This window comes from Salmo salar, chromosome ssa20 (assembly GCF_905237065.1).
Source record: "Salmo salar chromosome ssa20, Ssal_v3.1, whole genome shotgun sequence".
NCBI classification, from domain to species: Eukaryota; Metazoa; Chordata; class Actinopteri; order Salmoniformes; family Salmonidae; genus Salmo; species Salmo salar.
Genome location: NC_059461.1, coordinates 9,956,740 through 9,979,759, shown reverse-complemented (window position 1 = coordinate 9,979,759; position 23,020 = coordinate 9,956,740). Strand labels below are relative to the sequence as shown.

At 41.5% G+C, this 23,020-nt stretch overlaps 1 protein-coding gene across 11 annotated transcripts in view; it reads left to right on the top strand.

The window, feature by feature from the left end:
• The window catches only part of LOC106580145 (multiple C2 and transmembrane domain-containing protein 1-like), a 228,087-nt gene that overhangs the window by 56,927 nt on the left and 148,140 nt on the right, over positions 1-23,020 (top strand). The window contains exon 1 of one of the 11 annotated variants that reach the window (XM_014160874.2): positions 15,263-15,452. The exons of the other annotated variants lie outside the window; for them this stretch is intronic. Within the exon in view, the coding sequence (XP_014016349.1) occupies positions 15,411-15,452 (42 nt within the window). The 5' untranslated portion in view covers positions 15,263-15,410. Of the gene's footprint in view, positions 1-15,262; positions 15,453-23,020 lie in introns of those variants that run through there. 11 annotated transcript variants of the gene reach the window in all.

Here is a 23,020-nt window from a genome sequence, read left to right as displayed (position 1 = left end):
GCCCAGGCGTTGTAGGGAGGTCATACAGGCACGTGGAGGCCACGTGCCTGTGTGATTTTGTGATTGTGTGATTTTGTTGTGATTGTGTGATTTTGTTGTCAGCACATTCAACTATGTAAAGAAAAAAGTATTTAATAAGATTATTTCATTCATTCAGATCTAGGATGTGTTATTTTAGTGTTCCCTTTATTTTTTGGAGCAGTGTATGTTGATGCAACAGTAACTAAAATAGGGAGAAGTCTGTCCATAATAAAGTGCTGCTCTGCCTTTTTTCAACACTATGAACAAGGCAGGTCCTACAGGCTCTAGTTTTTCGCGCCTGGATTACTGTTCAGTCATGTAGTCAGGTGCCTCCTCCTCCTCCTGCCCACTTCCCTCCTCCTCCTCCTCATTCTGTTCAGTCCCTGTAGGTGTTTGTTATAAGATAGCTATGTACTATCAGTGACACTGGCCATTGGATGACTAATAGTGATAAATGCTGTCTTACACGTAGTCTATTTGGTATATCTTTTATACTACTTTAAAACACTTTTATGAAAGTTTAAAGGGATACTTCAGGATTTTGACAACAAGACCCTTTAACTACTTCCCCAGAGTCAGATGAACCCATTGGATACCATTTTTATGTCTCTGTGTCCAATATGAAGGAAGTTAGAGGTAGTTTTGCATTGACTGGACGTTAGCTCAATGATTGGACGTCTATGGGTATCTGCTAGCAATTGTGCTAGTACTTCCTTCAAACCGCACACAGAGAAATAAAAATGGTATCCACAAAATCATTGCCAAAATCCCAGTTTCCCTTTAAGGTAGTTTCTAAAAGTGATTGATTAGTTCTTTAAATGGGCATAGCAACTATTAGCGATCTACTCTTCTAGCCTCCACTGTCCCAAATGGGGCAAACACACACAGGTCAGAAAAGGTTTGGACCCCGGTGCTGGTTGTAATTGGTTGCTGAGGGCAGGTTGTGCAGGTAATGTGTTCTCCTCATTTAGCCCATTCAACTGCAAAGGATTGCTTCTAAACGCTGCTTGAGGTGATGATGCTGCCTAGACATGCTTGGGAAAGGTTGTTGGGAAGAATGGGAAAGGAAGACAATGTGAGAGTGGGGTATGTTAGGATTTGTGTACAGTAGCTGTAATGTTTGCTTATCTACAGAGAATAGTGAGTGATGCTACACTCTGGGCCTAACTACAGGTCTTCACGGTTTCCACAGACCCAAACTTTGAGATCCTACCCGGGGCCCGACTTTTGTCTTGGATCTGGTTCGGGTCTGATATAATTGTCAGGGGTCTCGGTTATTTGCAATTAAAATATATTTACTGACTGGACCCGATTGGAACTGTCCTCAGTTAATTTAGTGTTTGTATGATGAGAACTGTTTGAGTTTGTTATCTTTGTCAGCCAATTGCAACTCAATAAAACGTGTACCTTATATCCAGCTGGAACTGATTCCGGCTGCTCACGTGTGCCTGCTGCTGAGGAGAGAGAGAACGAGTAAAAGGACCCTTGGCCTAGGCTACGGTTGATTGCGAAGATGGAGTCCCTTTTCATTGAAGTTAGAGGAAAAAAGAGTATAGTGAAAAGAAGCCAACAAAGGGAATGTCCTTGTGGACAAGTTTTAATATTGTAGTAGATAAAAATGAGAAGAATGTTGGCGCGTGCAAATGGACTTTGTGCAACTCGCTAAACAGGTTTAATGCAATTTTCTACCTTTCATTTATTTTCATATTCATGATCAATTGTTTAACCATTATAATTGTAAATCAATATTGTAGGCCTATTTAGTCATCTAAACCAGTTCTTCAAATAGCCTATGTAAAAATTGTCTTGTTTCATTTTGTTGGGAACTTCTCGTTGGCTAAATGAAGTTCTGTCTGTAATTTTGTGCTCCGCATTAGTTTAATGTTAAATGTAGGCCTGTTGTAAAATAAATAGCCTTAGCCTATTGCTGTAATTTGTTGGGTATGTCTACGGTAGGCAATCACCTTTGTTGGTAATTAATTTCATTTAATATAATAACCTGCTCGTATTTTCCCAATAAACAATGACTTGACTTACTTTCGATATTACCCTAATAAAGTTAACCAACTTTTGTGAAGGTTTGGTGTTTGTATGGCTATTATTAGCTATAGCAGGCCTGAAGGCACTGCGCACAGGCCTGAAGGCAGTGACTCCGACAGTTGAACTTGAGGTGAGGAAGAATATTTTAGGCCTACCAGGGTGCATTCGGAAAGTATTCAGACCCCTTGACTTTTTCCACCTTTTGTTACGTTACAGCCTTATTCTAAATTGGATTAAATCGTTTTTTCCCTCATCAACCTACATCAAATACCCCATAATGACAAAACAAAAACTGTTTTTTAAGAAATGTTAGCAAGTTTATAAAATATTAAAATATATCACATTTACATAAGAATTCAGACCCTTTACTCATTACTTTGTTGATGCACCTTTGGCAGTGATTACAGCCTCGAGTATTCTCGGGAAGATATAAGCTTGGCACACCTGTATTTGGGGAGTTTCTCTCATTCTTCTCTGCAGATCTTCTCAAACTCTGTCAGGTTGGATGGGGAGCCTCGCCTGACAGCTATTTTCAGGCCTCTTTGATTGGTGGAGTGCTGCAGAGATGGTTGTCCTTCTGGAAGTTTCTCCCATCTCCACAGAGGAACTCGAGCTCTGTCAGAGTGACCATCAGGTTCTTGGTCACCTCCCTGACCAAAGCCTTTCTCCCCGATTGCTCAGCTTGACCGGGTGGCCAGCTCTAGGAAGAGTGTTGGTGGTTCCAAACTTCTTCCATTTAAGAATTATGGAGGCCACTGTGTTCTTGGGGAACTTCAATACTGCAGAATTTGTTTGGTACCCTTCACCAGATCTGTGCATCAACACAATCCTGTCTCAGAGCTTTACAGACAATTCCTTCGACCTCATGGCTTGGTTTTTGCTCAAACATGCACTGTCAACTGTGGGACCTTATAAAGACAGGTGTGTGCCTTTCCAAATCGTGTCCAATCAATTTAATTTACCACAGGTGTACTCCGAACAAGTTGTAGAAACATCTCAAGGATGATCAATGGAAACAGGATGCACATGAGCTCAATTTTGAGTGTTATAGCAAAGGGTCTGAATACTTGTGTAAATAAGGTATTTCTGTTTTTTGCTTTTAATAAATTAGCAAACAATTCTAAAAACCTGTTTTCACGTTGTCATTGTGGGTATTGTGTGTAGATTGATTAGGAAAATCATGTATTTAATCAATTTCAGAATAAGGCCGTAACATAACAAAATGTGGAAAAAGTCAAGGAGTCTGAATACTTTCCGAATGCACTGTATATGTGAGTGAACGGCTCAAATCTTGTGTTGCAAACTTTCGATTTTTTTTTTTTACATTGAATAAAAGTAGAGACTCAGAGATACAAAATGGTATATAATACACTGTAGTTTTGAGGAACAATGGGAAAGTATTTCTGCTTTGAAAGTTGATAAACTTGTAAACACACTTTTGAGAAAAGGGCCTTTGATTGTTTCGGTACCTACTGGAGAACTCTCTTTTGTCTACAATGTCATGTCTTTGGCATCATTAAAAGTGAAGTGTTATTTTATCAAATCAATTCTCACGTGATTAAACTAATCATGTAAATGTAATTACCTAGGAAGTCTGGGCACCAAGGAAAGTTATACTTTTTCTAATATAACTCTTCAGATATTTTAATATCTGATCAAATAGACTTCTAATTAATGAATTATTCTTTACGTCACGTAAGTCTCATTCCAAACGTCTTAAATAGTTGGTTATCTGCACAAACCCTGCCTTTACTATGAATCATCCATTCACTAACTAACGAAATAATCACAGAAATGCATAAACACACAAACAGTAGATATGGTGTTAAAGGAATTCCTGCTTGAGAGTAATGATTAAATAGTTCTACCCTGAATTTAGGGATATGGTCTATATAGCCTGTAGAATGAGTAACTAAAGGGTTAAGCATAAGTCTCATGAGATTGACTAGGATAGGAGAGGAATGGGGGTCTGTGTGTTTGAGTAAACACCAAGAACTGTTAAACTGTTGATGACCTGACCTAGCTACAACTCTGAGAGTTTATGATCTGAGAGGGAGTACCCCTCAAGGTTTCCCTAATCTCAGAGATATGAAACTGTCGGCTGGGTAAGAATTTACGGTGTTGAGAGTTCTGGGGATGAACAATTAACTCTCCTTAGTGTAGTGTGTAATGTGTGTGCGTAAATAAGGAGCCTGGTATATAATGATGTCTCTGTACAATGAACTGTAGAGCGCTCTCCTAAATAAACAATTCTGATTCTTGTAAGCTGGTCCTCTGTCTGTGTTATTAAACCAGAATCTTACACATTCTGGATGGCAGACTGAGTATTTTAATTGAAGTTAACATTGAGAACATAATTCTCATAACATATGGTTACAAGGAAATGATAGGAGAGGTTCCCTAGTGGGCTAAGCCGATATGACGGCTTGGTGGACAAAGGGAAGTGGGTGTCGATTCTGTTGGAATCATCCGTCTGTCTGTTGGAGAGTTCATCCGAGTGTCTCTCTCTCTCTGCTTCCCTGAAGATCAAAGTATTTTGTGGTTAGGATGGATACTTCAGAGTAAAATTCAGAAATGTTCTCATAGAATAGATGTTTTGGCGGTTGTCAGTCTTCGCATCCCAGGTTGTAATTTCTAGCTGCAGACTAGTAATTAGTATCTAAGATTTGCTCTTATTCTGTAGGGATCGATAGTCTCAGAGTTTAACCATTTCCAGCTGTGTAGCCAATGCTCCACGTGGCATGGTTAGGAATTCAATAACTATTCAGAAATTGCTTAGTCTGAAGAGGATTTCCTCAGGAGGGGGTTTTATTCGTAACAATAGCAAAGGGTGGTTCCATGAAGCTGGATCATGTCTGTGCTCACGGGGTCGGGCCAATGACTTAGTTAAACATTAAAGGGAATTACATAATTTCACAAATAGTTTCATCTTTACTCATTCATTTTATACAAGAATTAGATGCAAACCTCATAATTGACAAATGTGCACATTCAGAGAAATAGTTGTGTGTTTCCTGTCCTCTCTGAGGTCACCAAATGAAACACACTCGTCATACCCGTCCCTTAAGTGTCCACAGACCATTCCCACAAGTGGACATTTTGTTTCAAATTCCCATTTTGGAGATTTAGGAGTTCGCCATGTAAAATCCTTTGTTCTCTCTGTGTCTCTCTTTCTGCATGGCCTGGGGGAGAGAGTCTCCGCCAGGAATTTACTACCTGAGATAACAGAACCTGTGTGTAGGAGAGAGAGAGAGAGGGGGGGGAGCCACTATCTGTACACAGAAAGGGCCACGTCATGACAGCACCCATTCAGCATTGTTCACACCCTCTTAAGCCAGCCCCACCCATCTGTGAGAGCATGTGCTAAACAGTGAGTAGTGTCGTAAAGATTAAGACTAAAAGTTGTAGTAGCCTACAATAAGGAAAAATTCCAGCGAAACAAAGTGTCCAGATAAAAATATTTTATAAATATTAGATGATGCTTACCCAGACACACTTGTCTAAATTGATGGGTCATGTGAAAGAAATGCTGTAACCCCCAGCCACATCCAGTGGTGGAAAAAGTACTAAATTGTCATACTTGAGTAAAAGTATAAATCATTTAAAGTTTCTTATATTAAACCAGATGGCATAATTTTTTTTTTTTTGACAGATAGCCGGGGGCACACTCCAACACTCCAACACAGACATAATTTACAAACAAAGCATTTGTGTTTAGTCAGTCTGCCAGATCAGATGTAGTAGGGATGACCAGGGATGTTCTCTTGATAAGACCCTTTCTTTCTAAAATTATCTGCCGAAATTGTTGCAACCCCTATTACTAGCCTGTTCAACCTCTCTTTCGTGTCGTCTGAGATTCCCAAAGATTGGAGAGCAGCTGCGGTCATCCCCCTCTTCAAAGGGGGGGGACACTCTTGACCCAAACTGCTACAGACCTATATCTATCCTACCCTGCCATTCTAAGGTCTTCGAAAGCCAAGTCAACAAACCATTTCGAATCCCACCGCACCTTCTCCGCTATGCAATCTGGTTTCAGAGCTGGTCATGGGTGCACATCAGCCACGCTCAAGGTCCTAAACGATATCTTAACCGCCATCTTAACCGCCATCGATAAGAAACAATACTGTGCAGCTGTATTCATTGACCTGGCCAAGGCTTTCGACTCTGTCAATCACCACATCCTCATCGGCAGACTCAATAGCCTTGGTTTCTCAAATGATTGCCTCGCCTGGTTCACCAACTACTTCTCTGATAGAGTTCAGTGTGTCAAATCGGAGGGCCTGTTGCCCGGACCTCTGGCAGTCTCTATGGGGGTGCCACAGGGTTCAATTCTTGGGCCGACTCTCTGTATACATCAATGATGTCGCTCTTGCTGCTGGTGAGTCTCTGATCCACCTCTACGCAGACGACACCATTCTGTATACTTCTGGCCCTTCTTTGGTTAACCTGTTAGGGCTAGGGGGCAGTATTTGCACGGCTGGATAAAAAAAATGTACCCGATTTAATCTGGTTACTAATCCTAGCCAGTAACTAGAATATGCATATACTTATTATATATGGATAGAAAACACTCTAAAGTTTCTAAAACTGTTTGAATGGTGTCTGTGAGTATAACAGAACTCATTTGGCAGGCAAAACCCTGAGACATTTTCTGACAGGAAGTGGATACCTGATGTGTTGTATTACCTTTAAACCTATCCCATTGAAAAACACAGGGGCTGAGGAATATTTTGGCACTTCCTATTGCTTCCACTAGATGTCACCAGCCTTTACAAAGTGTTTTGAGTCTTCTGGAGGGAGATCTGACCGAACAAGAGCCATGGAACGATGATGGCCCATTAGACACCTGGCGCGAGTTCATGTTGGGTACCCTCGTTCCAATACGTTATAAAAGAGTATGCATTCGTCTACCTTGAATATTATTCATGTTCTGGTTAAAAAGGCCCTAATGATTTATGCTATACAACGTTTGACATGTTTGAACGAACGTAAATATATTTTTCCCCTCGTTCATGACGAGAAGTCCGGCTGGCTTAGATCATGTGCTAACAAGACGGAGATTTTTGGACATAAATGATGAGCTTTTTTGAACAAAACTACATTCGTTATGGATCTGTGATACCTGGAAGTGACATCTGATGAAGAGAATCAAAGGTAATGGATTATTTACATAGTATTTTCGATTTTAGATCTCCCCAACATGACGTCTAGTCTGTATCGCAACGCGTATTTTTCTGGGCGCAGTGCTCAGATTATTGCAAAGTGTGATTTCCCAGTAAGGTTATTTTTAAATCTGGCAAGTTGATTGCGTTCAAGAGATGTAAATCTATAATTCTTTAAATGACAATATAATATTTTACCAATGTTTTCTAATTTTAATTATTTAATTTGTGGTGTTGACTTGACTGCCGGTTATTGGAGGGAAACGATTTCCTCAACATCAATGCCATAGTAAAACGCTGTTTTTGGATATAAATATGAACTTGATAGAACTAAAAATGCATGCATTGTCTAACATAATGTCCTAGGAGTGTCATCTGATGGAGATTGTAAAAGGTTAGTGCATCATTTTAGCTGGTTTTATGGTTTTGGTGACCCTGTCTTTGAATTGACAAAACATTACACACAACTCTTGTAAATGTACTGTCCTAACATACTCTAAATTTATGCTTTACCGTAAAAACCTTTTTGAAATCGTAAAACGTGGTTAGATTAAGGAGATGTTTATCTTTCAAAGGGTGTAAAATAGTTGTATGTTTGAAAAATTTTGAATTTTGACATTTATTTGGATTCAAATTTGCCGCTCTTGAAATGCACCTGCTGTTGATGGAGTGCACCACGGGTGGGACGCTAGCGTCCCACCTAGCCCATAGAGGTTAACAACCCTCCAGACGAGCTTCAATGCCATACAACTCTCCTTCCGTGGCCTCCAACTGCTCTTAAATACAAGTAAAACTAAATGCATGCTCTTCAACCGATCGCTGCCTGCACCTGTCCGCCCGTCCAGCATCACTACTCTGGATGGTTCTGACTTAGAATATGTAGACAACAACAAATACCTAGGTGTCTGGTTAGACTGCAAACTCTCCTTCCAGACTCACATCAAACATCTCCAATCCAAAGTTAAATCTACAATTGGCTTCCTATTTCGCAACAAAGCAACCTTCAATCATGCTGCCAAACATACCCTTGTAAAACTGACCATCCTATCGATACTCGACTTCGGCGATGTCATTTACAAAATAGCCTCCAATACCCTACTCAATGAATTGGATGCAGTCTATCACAGTGCCATCCGATTTGTCACCAAAGCCCCATATACTACCCACCACTGCGACCTGTATGCTCTCGTTGGCTGGCCCTCGCTTCATACCCGTCGCCAAACCCACTGGCTCCAGTCATCTACAAGACCCTGCTAGGTAAAGTCCCCCCTTATCTCAGCTTGCTGGTCACCAAAGCAGCATCCACCTGTAGCACGCGCTCCAACAGGTGTTTCTCTCTGGTCACCCCCAAAGCCAATTCCTCCTTCGGCCGCCTCTCCTTCCAGTTCTTTGCTGGCAATGACTGGAACGAACTACAAAAATCTCTGAAACTGGAAACACTTATCTCCCTCACTAGCTTTAAGCACCAGCTGTCAGAGCAGCTCACAGATTACTGCACCTGTACATAGCCCATCTATAATTTAGCCCAAACAACTACCTCTTCCCCTACTGTATTTATTTATTTATTTAGCTCCTTTGCACCCCATTATTTCCATTTCTACTTGCACTTTCTTCCACTGCAAATCTACCAAATCTACCATTCCAGTGTTTTACTTGCTATATTGTATTTACTTCACCACCATGGCCTTTTTTTTGCCTTTACCTCCCTTATCTCACCTCATTTGCTCACATTGTATATAGACTGTATATAGACTTTTCTACTGTATTATTGACTGTATGTTTGTTTTACTCCATGTGTAACTCTGTGTTGTTGTATGTGTCGAACTGCTTTGCTTTATCTTGGCCAGGTCGCAATTGTAAATGAGAACTTGTTCTCAACTTGCCTACCTGGTTAAATAAAGGTGAAATAAATAAAAAAGTGTGTGAATTGGACAATTTGGGTGTCAGGGAAAATATATGGAGTAAAAAGTACATGATTTTCTTTCGGAATGTAGTGAAAGTAAAAGTTGCCAAAAATATAAATGAAAAGTAATGTACAGATACCTCCCAAAAATACTTACATTTACATTTACATTTACATTTAAGTAATTTAGCAGACGCTCTTATCCAGAGCGACTTACAAATTGGTGCATTCACCTTATGATATCCAGTGGAACAACCACTTTGCAATAGGGCATCTAAATCTTTTAAGGGGGGGGGTTAGAAGGATTACTTTATCCTATCCTTGGTATTCCTTAAAGAGGTGGGGTTTCAGGTGTCTCCGGAAGGTGGTGATTGACTCCGCTGTCCTGGCGTCGTGAGGGAGCTTGTTCCACCATTGGGGTGTCAGAGCAGCGAACAGTTTTGACTGGGCTGAGCGGGAACTGTGCTTCCTCAGAGGTAGGGGGGCCAGCAGGCCAGAGGTGGATGAACGCAGTGCCCTTGTTTGGGTGTAGGGCCTGATCAGAGCCTGAAGGTATGGAGGTGCCGTTCCCTTCACAGCTCCGTAGGCAATCACCATGGTCTTGTAGCGGATGCGAGCTTCAACTGGAAGCCAGTGGAGAGAGCGGAGGAGCGGGGTGACGTGAGAGAACTTGGGAAGGTTGAACACCAGACGGGCTGCGGCGTTCTGGATGAGTTGTAGGGGTTTAATGGCACAGGCAGGGAGCCCAGCCAACAGCGAGTTGCAGTAATCCAGACGGGAGATGACAAGTGCCTGGATTAGAACCTGCGCCGCTTCCTGTGTGAGGCAGGGTCGTACTCTGCGAATGTTGTAGAGCATGAACCTACAGGATCGGGTCACCGCCTTGATGTTAGTGGAGAACGACATGGTGTTGTCCAGGATCACGCCAAGGTTCTTAGCACTCTGGGAGGAGGACACAAGGGAGTTGTCAACCGTGATGGCGAGATCATGGAACGGGCAGTCCTTCCCCGGGAGGAAGAGCAGCTCCGTCTTGCCGAGGTTCAGCTTGAGGTGGTGATCCGTCATCCACACTGATATGTCTGACAGACATGCAGAGATGCGATTCGCCGCCTGGTTATCAGAAGGGGGAAAGGAGAAGATTAATTGTGTGTCGTCTGCATAGCAATGATAGGAGAGACCATGTGAGGATATGACAGAGCCAAGTGACTTGGTGTATAGCGAGAATAGGAGAGGGCCTAGAACAGAACCCTGGGGGACACCAGTGGTGAGAGCGCATGGTGCGGAGACAGATTCTCGCCACGCCACCTGGTAGGAGCGACCTGTCAGGTAGGACGCAATCCAAGTGTGGGCTTAAGTAGTAATTTAAAGTATTTTAATGAAGTACTTTACAGCACTGCTCAAATGCCTTCACACCAATAACATTAGCATACTTTAAATACTGTTACACATACACTTATCACATCGTATTCCATACATAAGTTAACCTCTATGGGCTAGGTGGCGAGCGTGGCAAGCGTCCCACCCGTGGTGCACTCCATCAACAGCAGGTGCATTTCAAGAGCGGCAAATTTGAATCCAAATAAATGTCAAAATTCAAATTTTTCAAACATACAACTATTTTACACCCTTTGAAAGATAAACATCTCCTTAATCTAACCACGTTTTACGATTTCAAAAAGGTTTTACGGCGAAAGCATAAATTTAGAGTATGTTAGGACAGTACATTTACAAGAGTTGTGTGTAATGTTGTGCCAATTCAAAGACAGGCGTCACCAAAACCATAAAATCAGCTAAAATTATGCACTAACCTTTTACAATCTCCAACAGATGACACTCCTAGGACATTATGTTAGACAATGCATGCATTTTTAGTTCTATCAAGTTCATATTTATATCCAAAAACAGCGTTTTACTGTGGCGTTGATGTTCAGGAAATCGTTTCCCTCCAATAACCGGCATTCAAGTCAGCACCACAAATTAAATAATTAAAATTAGAAAACATTGGTAAAATATTATATTGTCATTTAAAGAATTATAGATTTACATCTCTTGAACGCAATCAACTTGCCAGATTTAAAAATAACCTTACTGGGAAATCACACTTTGCAATAATCTGAGCACTGCGCCCAGAAAAATACGCGTTGCGATACAGACTAGCCGCCATGTTGGGGAGATCTAAAATCGAAAATACTATGTAAATAATCCATTACCTTTGATTCTCTTCATCAGATGTCACTTCCAGGTAACACAGGTCCATAACGAATGTAGTTTTGTTCAAAAAAGCTCATCATTTATGTCCAAAAATCTCCGTCTTGTTAGCACATGATCTAAGCCCACCGGACTTCACTTCATGAACGAGGGGAAAAAATATATTTACGTTCGTTAAAACATGTCAAACGTTGTATAGCATAAATCATTAGGGCCTTTTTTAACCAGAACATGAATAAAATTCAAGGCGGACGAATGCAAAATCTTTTAAAACGTATTGGAACGAGGGTACCCAGCATGACCTAGCGCGCCAGGTGTCTAATGGGCCATCATCGTTCCATGGCTCTTGTTCGGTCAGATCTCCCTCCAGAAGACTCAGAACACTTTGTAAAGGCTGGTGACATCTAGTGGAAGCAATAGGAATTGCCAAAATATTCCTCAGCCCCTGTGTTTTTCAATGGCATAGGTTTAAAGGTAATACAACACATCAGGTATCCACTTCCTGTCAGAATCTGTCTCAGGGTTTTGCCTGCCAAATGAGTTCTGTTATACTCACAGACACCATTCAAACAGTTTTAGAAACTTTAGGGTGTTTTCTATGCATATATAATAAGTATATGCATATTCTAGTTACTGGGTAGGATTAGTAACCAGATTAAATCGGGTACATTTTTTTATCCAGCCGTTCAAATACTGCCCCCTAGCCCTAACAGGTTAGGCCCTGCAACCTGAGTTGAAACCTGAGTGAGGTGCACTGGTATTGCTTGGTCTGTGGCAGCGGTCTGAAGTACGGAGTCTGGTGTAGTTGCCAGCCATAGCTTTCCACCAGCACCGTACCATCCTCTAGTCCAACCAGCTGTGGGATTTTGACCTCTGTCACAATGCTGTCCTTCACAAAACCAGCAATCTCAGACAAAGTGTTCATTCTGGTCTTTCTGATGCGCTGCTTGATGAGGACGAAGCACCAGTTGGGGGCAAACTTGGTGTGGCCTGTGATTCGGAAGTTTAGGTCCAGACTGTTCAGTAGGGGCCCTGAATAAAAGTAGTGCCAATCATGTTGGAGGTCAATTAAATAATCAAAATGTGTTTATGCTTTAAATACCAAGTGTTGTCATCGATTCCTTGTAGAGATGCCCCACACCGCTGCTTTTGTCACATGGAATGGCAGCAGCTTTCCACCAAGTGGTTGTGTCCTGGGTGGTGTCCTGGTAATACTATTACATTATCCTCTGCGTAGTAGTTGATGAAGTTCACAACTCGCTGCAAGTCCTCATGCTTCAGGTTTAACCTGTGCTTGCTTGGGCCAGCTCTCTTTTTGATGGGAGGCATTAGAACATTCTCCTTGTATGAGCAGTGGAGGAGAGTCAAGCGTGTTCTACTGATGCTGAAAGACAAATTCCAGATACAAATATTTTAGCATTATTATACAATAGATGCAAAATGGCATTCTGAGATATCACTACACACAGTTCATACATGTAATGTTAGCTAGCTAGCCAGCCATCTAACGTCAGCTAACGTTATCTAACTAACAGCAAGCTTTAACTTGGGGTCTTTTGTTTAGACGTGAAGCTAGCTAAATAATGAACTATAAGCCCAATCCATAGAGTACTAGCAATAGAAACCGATAGTCATAGCTAGATAAAGTTAACTAGCAATGCCAAATGGCATTCTGAGAAAACGTCACTAACGTTACACAGTTCATACACGTAAGTTACTGTTAGCTGGCAAGCCAGCCATCTAACCTCAGCTAACGTTAGCTAGCTAACAGCAAGCTTTAACTTGCTTTGTTTAGACATGTAACGTTAACGTTAGCTAGCTAGCTAAACAATTAACTATTATCCCAAGCCATATAGTGTTAAAGGAATTTCATATCTATGATGATAATAATCAAAAATCAATTCGCCTTGACTAATGCCTAAGGTTTGTAAGACAATGGGTTAAAATAATTAGGCAAGGACTCAGCTTTCTGCAAAAGGTTTCTGTAGCTTTATTCAGAGAACGTTCTGCCGTCAGGATAACAAAACAGTCATTATATAGTTCTTGCTAACTTACGCACATGCATTTACACACAATCCGTTGGTGACCTGCAACCCCCATTAACTTCTCACACTGTTTATCACCTTCTGGCTCAGCCTGTTCCTTTCCTTCAAGGTTAGGAACTCTCTGAAGTTTTACTCCCTTGACCATCTGCTTCTGTAGCTATACTAATTGCATACACACATTTCTTTCCCTCTCCAGTGGTTCCTGGACTTTCTTGAATTAATCAGACTAATCGATCCCTTCATTGATCATTACATTGATTATTCATTAACCCTGCTGTATGACTAATATTTCATCATGGTTTATTGATTCATTTACCTTTATTAGATCATTCTCTTATCATATAGTACTACCAATACAAACCAATTGTCATAGCTAGCTAACCAAATAAGTTCAATGTTAGCTAGTTAACTAGCTAACCTTAGGCTATAATTGGCAATGCAAAATGGCATTCTGAGAAATCATCACTAACGTTACACACAGTTCATACACGTTGATCGCCGTTTCTTCCCCATCACTGTCATCAGAAGGCTCTACAATGTCTTCTTCAATGAAAATGTTTTACCTAAATCAGGGATTTCCTGGGCAGCAATGTTATTGAGAGCAGTAGCAACATATTTGCAGTTCTCCATGGCTAACATTATATCTTAAAAAAAAAAACTGCAGTAGAAAGGATAATGTACGCATAATGACCAGCTCATTTTATAGACACAAGATGCTACACAGCAGACCAATCTGAAGCTCATCTCTCCTCATGTCCAGCCCACTCATTATCTCAGGAAGGTTCCTATCTTTTTCTTTGGCTAAACCAACTGGGCTCGTAATTTAACAACTTTATTTGTATATACAGATGGCATAAAAGTGTGTTATTAAGGCATGTGAAAGTTCACATGTTCGAGAAGGCATTTCAAACGGCTCTGCTGTGAAGTCGAGATGCCTAGTTTCCTGAAACGGGTCACATATCTGTAGAGCAGTAGTAGCCTATCCGACATGTGTAAAGATGTGGACGTTGGGAACATGGCGCCGGCATATCTTTCTCTCTGTCGCTCTAAAGCTTGGCCTAAGCTTGTCTCCATTAATATTTATTTTTTAAATGTGGATATTATACAGTGGACACCTATGCCTATAGGCCTACAGTATATGCATGCAATGCCCTGATGCCTGTATCGCTCAAATCTCCGACAGCTGAACCAAGAGATAGACAACTATTGTTTTAGGAAAGTAAAAACTAATAAAACAATAAACTATAACTTTTTTAATTGGCTACACATCGAAACACAACAAATATTATTTGGGGTAATTTGTTATATCCAGTTTTTAATGACACGTAATTATGGATCATGGATCAATATGGCTTGTTTATTGATGGAGCTGGCAGCGCCCAGTTGGAGGTTTCTTTCTCTCTCCCTTTCTCTGGGATCTGAACAGGTCTCTCGGATCCAAAACAGCAGGGGTCTGTTTTCCACTGTCCTTTGGGTCTGACTGTCCTCGGGTCCATTCTGAGCGGGTCTCCATTAAATTATTTTTTAAAAGTATGCATATCGGGTCGAGTGGGAAATCCACGGATCCATTTCGGAACAGATCCAACTTGAAGACCTCTAGTCCTGAGTGCCACACCCTGCTTCCTCTCCTTACATCACACAGTCCCACAGGATTACACCGTCAGCATCTCTTTTCACCTTAGCTCAGTGTGTGTGTTTGTTTGTGTGGGCAGTTGTGATGCTTGCATATTCTGTTTCGTTTTGTGTGTGTGTGTGTGTGTGTGTGTGTGTGTGTGTGTGTGTGTGTGTGTGTGTGTGTGTGTGTGTGTGTGTGTGTGTGTGAGAGAGAGAGAGGGAGAGAGAGAGAGTCTTGCGTTTACAGAGGTGGGAGGGTGGGAGTGGATATGTGGAGTATTTGAAAGAACCTCCCTCACAGCTGATTCCCCGTTGCTATGCACTATGTGTGTGTGTGCAAGTGTGTGTGTGTGTGTCTCATATATGACAGTAAAGCCAGCAGCTGCAGTGGTAGTGTGGATCTGGCTCTGAGTCTGGATGTTAGCACTGTCTCTCTCCTCCGTGGGACGAAGTCTGACTGTAGGTACACACACACACACACACACACATATGCATGTGTCTAATCATCATGCTAGTGGATTACTGTTTTTATGCACTGCTGTATTCTTTTGGAGATTATTCACACTGTTGAAGCTGATGTTTTACTGTTCTTGTGCGCTGTTTTAGTCAGTGTGCACTGTGCAGGGGACTGCTTGCGTGGACTCTCTTTTGAACAGAGGATTTTAACACAGTGGATTTCAGAGGTGTTGAGGGGATTAAAGTGTCCTGGATCAGTAAAATGTCTGTAAGTACGGAGAGTGTGGGTTTGTGTATTTTCATAAGCTTTAGTATCTACTCTGTTTGATCACGCTTTCAAAGGACTATGTTGGTTTGCACTGTAAAGGCACTCTCAAACGGTCAAAACAAATCAAATTGTATTCGTCGCATGGTTCGTAAACAACAGGTGTAGACTAACAGTGAAATGCTTACTTACAGGCCCTTCCCAACAATTCAGAAAGAAAGAAAATTGAGAAATAATCGAAAAAGAATAACATGAGGAATAAATACACAACAAGTAACGATAACTTGGCTATATACACATGGTACCAGTACCGAGTCGATGTGCAGTGGTACGAGGTAATTGAGGTAGATATGTACATGTAGGTAGGGATAAAATGACTAGGCAACAGGATAGGTAATATACAGTAGCAGCAGTGTATATGATGAGTCAAAAGAGTTAGTGGCTGTATACTGACAGTCAAAAGAACACTAATAACATGTAGTAATAATAAATACACAATGAGTAACTTGGCTATATACACGGTGTACCAGTACCGAGTCGATGGGCAGGGGTGTGAGGTAATAGAGGTAGATATGTACATTAGATGTCTTCTCTGATCCAGAAATTGAGATCTGGACCGAATTGGATCCATGAAATTCCTATCCGACACTGACAGGACGCGGTCATCGGATTCGGATCCGAGGTGGACAAGATCCGACACCAAAACATGTCCGAGATGAGGGAGAATCAGATCCAAATTGGGTCGGGTCTGTATCGGACCCAGATAGATCCGAAATATTAAAATGCAGCTTTATACTGTTTTGAATTAATATGATAATAATATACTTGTGTAATAATAATATACTTGACTTGTCTGGTAGTCAGTAAACATTAATGTTTCACATGGATTTTCTGTTGTAGACCTATCGAAAACAATTGAGTTGTGGTCTACACTACAGTTTAGTATTTACATAAATGACATCCCTAATTGAAAATGTCGACACAATAAGAAGGGAAGGGGTGTGGGGTGAAAATGCACCGTAGGCCCATCTCTCTCCAGAATGCGTTTCTCTGTCTCCCGTTAATTGGTCACATTCATTGTGTGAATTGTTTGCCCTTTTGTTAATGTTTATTTTTCATGTATTTGGATGTCTGATAGTAGGCTATTTCTGATTGTCTTAACTCCCCACCAGTTATGAGCTGAAGAGCTTCTCAAAGTATTTATTTTGGCACTTTACCGGGGCTGTGACGGTAATTGAATAACTCTGTAACTGGTGGTTATGGATGAAGACCATAGAAATAAAATAACCTTCAAAAATGTTTAAATAGGCCTAGATTCATTTTAGTTTTTTTATGTGTTTTATTTACTTTATTTTCATGCAGATACACTTAACCTAATAGCGGGAGTGTTAATCAATGACTGTAAGCAATTGTTTTGCTAATTTAGTTAACTTCATTCATTATTCAACAGCAGTCGACAAGGTTGTTCTGGCTCTGAGGCCTGTAATGCTTTAATGCCTATAATGTGTTGTGTCAAATGGACAATGCGCCAAATCTCATTCTCGGAGTGGAAATGTTATTTGGAGAATTCACAACCTGCTACACTTGTGACTGTAATGGGCGTCGTAAGGATTGGACCAAGGTGCAGCGGGAACGTGTATACTCATCTTCTTTATTTTTATTAAAAGAAGGAAAAACAAAAGAAACACATATACAAAACAACAAACGACACTAAACAGTCCTGTCAGGTGCACAGACACAAAACAGGCGACAACTACCCACAAATCCCATAGGAAAAACACCCCTCTTAAATAAGACCTTCAATTAGAAGCAACGAGGAGCAGCTGCTTCCAATTGAAGGTCAACCCCATTAACTAAACATAGACATAGAAAGACTAGAACTAACATAGAAATAAAATAACAAGAACGTAGCCCAAAAACCCCGGGGGGGGGGGGGGGTGCGTGTGTGGTTCACGGATTCTCTCAATAGGCCTATATGGCCATTCAAAAAGTTTCATGAAGTAGCCTGTCTGGACTCCATCTCTTTAATAAGAATCAAACGCTCCTGTCATGATTTACTCTTGTAAAATGCCTATTTTCAGTATCTTAGGGCACATGATTTACCTCATTACAGTGTCCTCTCTTTGAAGAGCAGCAGGGTTTGTGACTTCATGCGAATATTTCGGGAAAAGTGTGAGAAAACCCATCGGACTTCGTTTGAATGGTTTTGTGCATCGAAATATGATCTGTATTTTTTTATTTTATTTACATATGCAGAAAAGCCATAGGATGAGGACAAAGTAGGTATATCTTTATTTCGACTCAATACAAAAATGTGACCTGGCGTTTCTCCATTTATTGATTAATATTTATAAGTCATAACCGGAATACTAATAATGAAATGACATGATAATAAAGAAGTGTAATGGCTTGTTTCAAATTTTATTAAGAAGAATATGCATGTGAACAAGTGTACAAACAGAATTGTGACCTCCCCCTTTTTGACCTATCTTCCTTAGTGTGTGTGGACCATGATAGATCCTTAGTGATGTGAACACCGAGGAACTTGAAGATCACCCGCTCCACTACAGCCTTGTCGATGTGAATGGGGGTGTGCTCGGCCCTCTCTTTCCTGTAGTCCACGATCAGCTCCTTAGTCTTGCTGACATTGAGGGAGAGGTTGCTGTTCCTGTCCTTTTCCCTATAGGCTCATAGTCTCATTGTCATCATTGATCAGGCCTACCACCGTCTTGTCGTCAGAAAACCTAATGATGATGGTGTTGGTGTCGTGCACGGCCACGCAGTAGTGGCTGAACAGGGAGTACAGGAGGGGACTATGCACACACCCCTGAGGGGCCCTCGTGTTGAGGGTCAGCATGGCGTAGGTGTGGTTGCCTACCCTCACCACCTGGGGTCGGCCCGTCAGGAAGTCCAGGATCCAGTTGCAGAGGGAGGTGTTCAGTCCCAGGGTCCTTAGCTTAGTAATGAGCTTGAAGGGCACTATGGTGTTAAATGCTGAGCTGTAGTCAATGAATAGCATTCTCACATAGAGCATTCTCACAGAGACATCTGTGGATCTGTTGGGGGGTTGCGATTTGGAGTGGGTCCAGGGTGTCTGGGATGATGGTGTTTCAAAGCATTTCATGGCTACAGATGTGAGTGCTACGGGGCGATAGTCATTTAGACAGGTTACCTTGGCATTTTTGGGCACAGGGACTATGGTGGTCTGCTTGAAACATGTTGGTATTACAGACAGGGTCAGGGAGAGATTGAAAATGTCAATGAAGACACTTGCCAGATGGTCAGCGCATGCTCTGAGTACGCGTCCTGGTAATCCGCCTGGCCCTGCGGACTTGTGAATGTTAACCTGTTTAAAGGTCTTACTCACATCGGCTACAGAGAGCCGGTTAATAGGTGCTGGTCTGTGTTTGTATTTTGTATGTGTTTGTCTGTGTGTATGTTTGTCTGTGTTTGTGTTAATGATTGGTGTAGGCTGATCTGCAAGTGGTGTCTAGTTTTCAATCGTGTGGAATAGAGGAGGGTGCAGCTTGCATGACAGGGGAGTGGAGAAAGAGAGCGAAAGACAGCAAGAATTATCAAGAAAATGAGAGAGAAACAAGAAGAGAGGGAGAAGGATTGAGAGAAAGACAGAAAAATCGATATAGAGAGTGAGACGTGGAGGGAGAGAAAGAAAGAGGGAGGGAGAAAAAGAAAGAGAAGGAGAGATGAATGTTGAATATTGAATGAGGGAGTTGAATATTAGAGATGCTAGGTAGGTTCAGAGAACAGACAGACAGACAGAAATCTCCTGTTCCCTCCATCTATCACACCCAGGGAGAGATGGGACATGACAGCGGCTCAGTGGAGCGGAGGGGTGGATAGAGGGATGGAGGGATAGAGGAGAACATTCCCAGCATCTGGACAGACGAGCAGCCAGAGATGGACGGGGCCATTAATAATAACTCCAGCCCCAGCTTCACCACCATGGCTCTGAGATGTACTATACATGATCAGAATGACAGGGATACAGAGCTGGTTAGACTAGAGGAGAGGAGATGGGTGTGAGAGCCTGAGGTGGGTGTGTAGGAGGCTGCTTTAGGATGGATGGTAGTTAAGTGATTGAATAGCTATATACAGTTAATGTTGGAAGTTTATATACACTTAGGTTGGAGTCATTAAAACTAGTTTTTCAACCACTCCACACATTTCTTGTTAACAAACTATAGTGTTGGCATGTCGGTTAGGACATCTACTTTGTGCATGACACAAGTAATTTTTCCAACAATTGTTTACAGACAGATTATTTCACTTATAATTCACTGTATCACAATTCCAGTGGGTCAGAAATGTACATACACTAAGTTGACTGTTCCTTTAAACAGCTTGGAAAATTCCAGAAAATGAAGTCATGGCTTTAGAAGCTTCTGATAGGCTAATTGACATTATTTGAGTCAATTGGAGGTGTACCTGTGGATGTATTTCAAGGCCTACCTTCGAACTCAGTGCCTCTTTGCTTGACATCAATGGAAAATCTAAAGAAATCAGCCAAGACCTCAGAAAAAAATTGTAGACCTCCACAAGTCTGGTTCATCCTTGGGAGCAATTGCCAAATGCCTGAAGGTACCACGTTCATCTGTACAAACAATAGTACGCAAGTATGGGATCATGGGACCACACAGCCATCATACCGCTCAGGAAGGAGACGTGTTCTGTCTCCTAGAGATGAATGTACTTTGGTGCGGAGAGTGCAAATGAATCCCAGAACAACAGCAAAGGACCTTGTGAAGATGCTGGAGGAAACAGGTACAAAAGTATCTATATCCACAGTAAAATGAGTCATATATCAACATAACCTGAAAGGCCGCTCAGCAATGAAGAAGCCACTGCTCCAAAACCGCCATAAAAACCCAGACTATGGTTTGCAACTGCGAATGGGGACAAAGATTGTACTTTTTGGAGAAATGTCCTCAGGTCTGATGAAACAAAAATAGAGCTGTTTGCCCATAATGATCATCTTTATGTTTGGAGGAAAAAGGGGGAGGCTTGCAAGCCAAAGAACACCATCCCAACCGTGAAGGACGGGGGCGACAGCATCATGTTGTGGGGGTGCTTTGCTGCAGGAGGGACTGGTGCACTTCACAAAATAGATGGCATCATGCACTTCACAAAATAGATGGCATCATGAGGATTGAAAATTATGTCGATATATTGAAGCAACATCTCAAGACATCGGTCACGAAGTTAAAGCTTGGTCCCAAATGGGTCCTCCAAATAGACATTGCATACTTGCATACCAAGCATACTTCCAAAGTTGTGGCAAAATGGCTTAAGGACAACAAAGTCAAGGTTTTGGAGTGGCCATCACAAAGACCTGACCTCAAGCCTGTAGAACATTTTTGGCAGAACTGAAAATGTGTGTGCGAGCAAGGTGGCCTACAAACCTGACTGTTACACCAGCTCTGTCAGGAGGAATGGGACAAAATTAACCCAACTTATTGTGGGAAGCTTGTGGAAGGCTACCCGAAATGTTTTACCCAAGTTAAACAGTTTTAAGGCAATGCTATCAAATACTAATTGCCTCAATGTAAACTTCTGACCCACTGGGAATGTGATTAATTAAATAAAAGCTTAAATAAATCATTCTCTCTACTATTATTCTGACATTTCACATTCTTAAAATAAAGTGGTGATCCTAACTGACCTAAGAAAGGGAATGTTTACAAGGATTAAATGTCAGGAATTGTGAAAAACAGAGTTTCAATGTATTTGGCTAAGGTGTATGTAAACTTCCGACTTCAACTGTACATAATAATACAAATATAAGTAATTTAGTCGATGTTTGTTTCTAAAGTTACTGTGTGCATGCATTTTATTTATGGGTGGACCCAGGGAGAATTGAACACACAACCATTGGCATTGCAAGCGCAATGCTCTACTGACTGAGCCACTTAGGACCATGGTCATATAGCCTAGTGGTTGGAACGTTGGGCCAGTAACCGAAAGGTTGCGAGATCGAATCCCCGAGCTGACAAGGAATAAATCTGTCGTTCTGCCCCTGAACAAGGCAGTTAACCCACTGTTCATAGGCCGTCATTGTAAATAAGAATTTGTTCTTAACTGACTTGCCTAGTTAAACAAAGGTTAAAGGGAAAAAAATGTAAATAGGTACATGGTGTTGGGATCTCTCTCTGGGTTGTTTCTCAGCTGGTGAGAAGGCAAATGGCTATGGATGGATATCAGACTGTTTACATGGGTTGAGAGGTGTGTGTACTCATCAGACCTCATGGAAATCCACCTGATTTACAATGAAGAAACGTCAGGGAGATCTTTCTACAGTGTGAGTGGAGAAATGTTGCAGTGTGTGGATCGCTGCTTCTGAGTTTGGGTGTAGACAATTCACCCTACTTTCTCTGATTGGTTCTTATATCCAGGTAACTGACAAAATATTGAAAACACTTGTAAATGAGGGACACAAAGTACACTACATGACCAAAAGTATGTGAATGCCTGCTCGTCGAACATCTAATTCGGAAATCATCTGCATTAATATGGAGTTGATCCCCCACAGGGGGCATTTTCATGCTGAAACAGGAAAGGGCCCTCCCCCAAACTGTTGCCACAAAGTTGGAAGCACAGAATCATCTAGAAGGTAATTGTGTACTGTAACATTAAGATTTCCCTTCACTGAAACTAAGGGGCCTAGCCCGAACCATGAAAAACAGTCCCAGACCATTATTCCTCCTCCACCAAACTTTACAGTTGGTACTATGCATTGGGGCAGGTAGCGTTCTCCTGGCATCAGCCAAACCCAGATTTGTCCGTTGGACTGACAGATGGTAAAGCGTGATTCATCACTCCAGAGAACGCGTTTCCACTGCTCCAGAGTTCAATGGCGGAAAGCTTTACTCTAGCCGACGCTTGGCATTCCGCATTGTGATGTTTCCAGCACCTTCGACAAAATTTCTCGTGGAAGAATGGTGTCGCATCCCTCCTATAGACTTCCAGACACTTGTACACTCTATACCAAGGTGCATTGAAGCTTTTCTGGCTGTTGGTGGCCCAACGGCTTTTTAAGACACTTTATGTTGGTGTTTCCTTTAAATTACCTATATGATACCTATATATGATATAGAAACATATCATATGTTATTCTGCCACGTCAACTACTGTAGCGGTTTTATTTTTGTAAAAAAATTAACTAAGTTGTTGGAGATTAAGTTTATCAATTGAATTTTTTAGCACCCTCATCAATACGCCCCTCTTAAACTCTAGAGTATTATTATGGGGCACAGTCGTGGCCAAAGGTTTTGAGAATGACACATGCTGC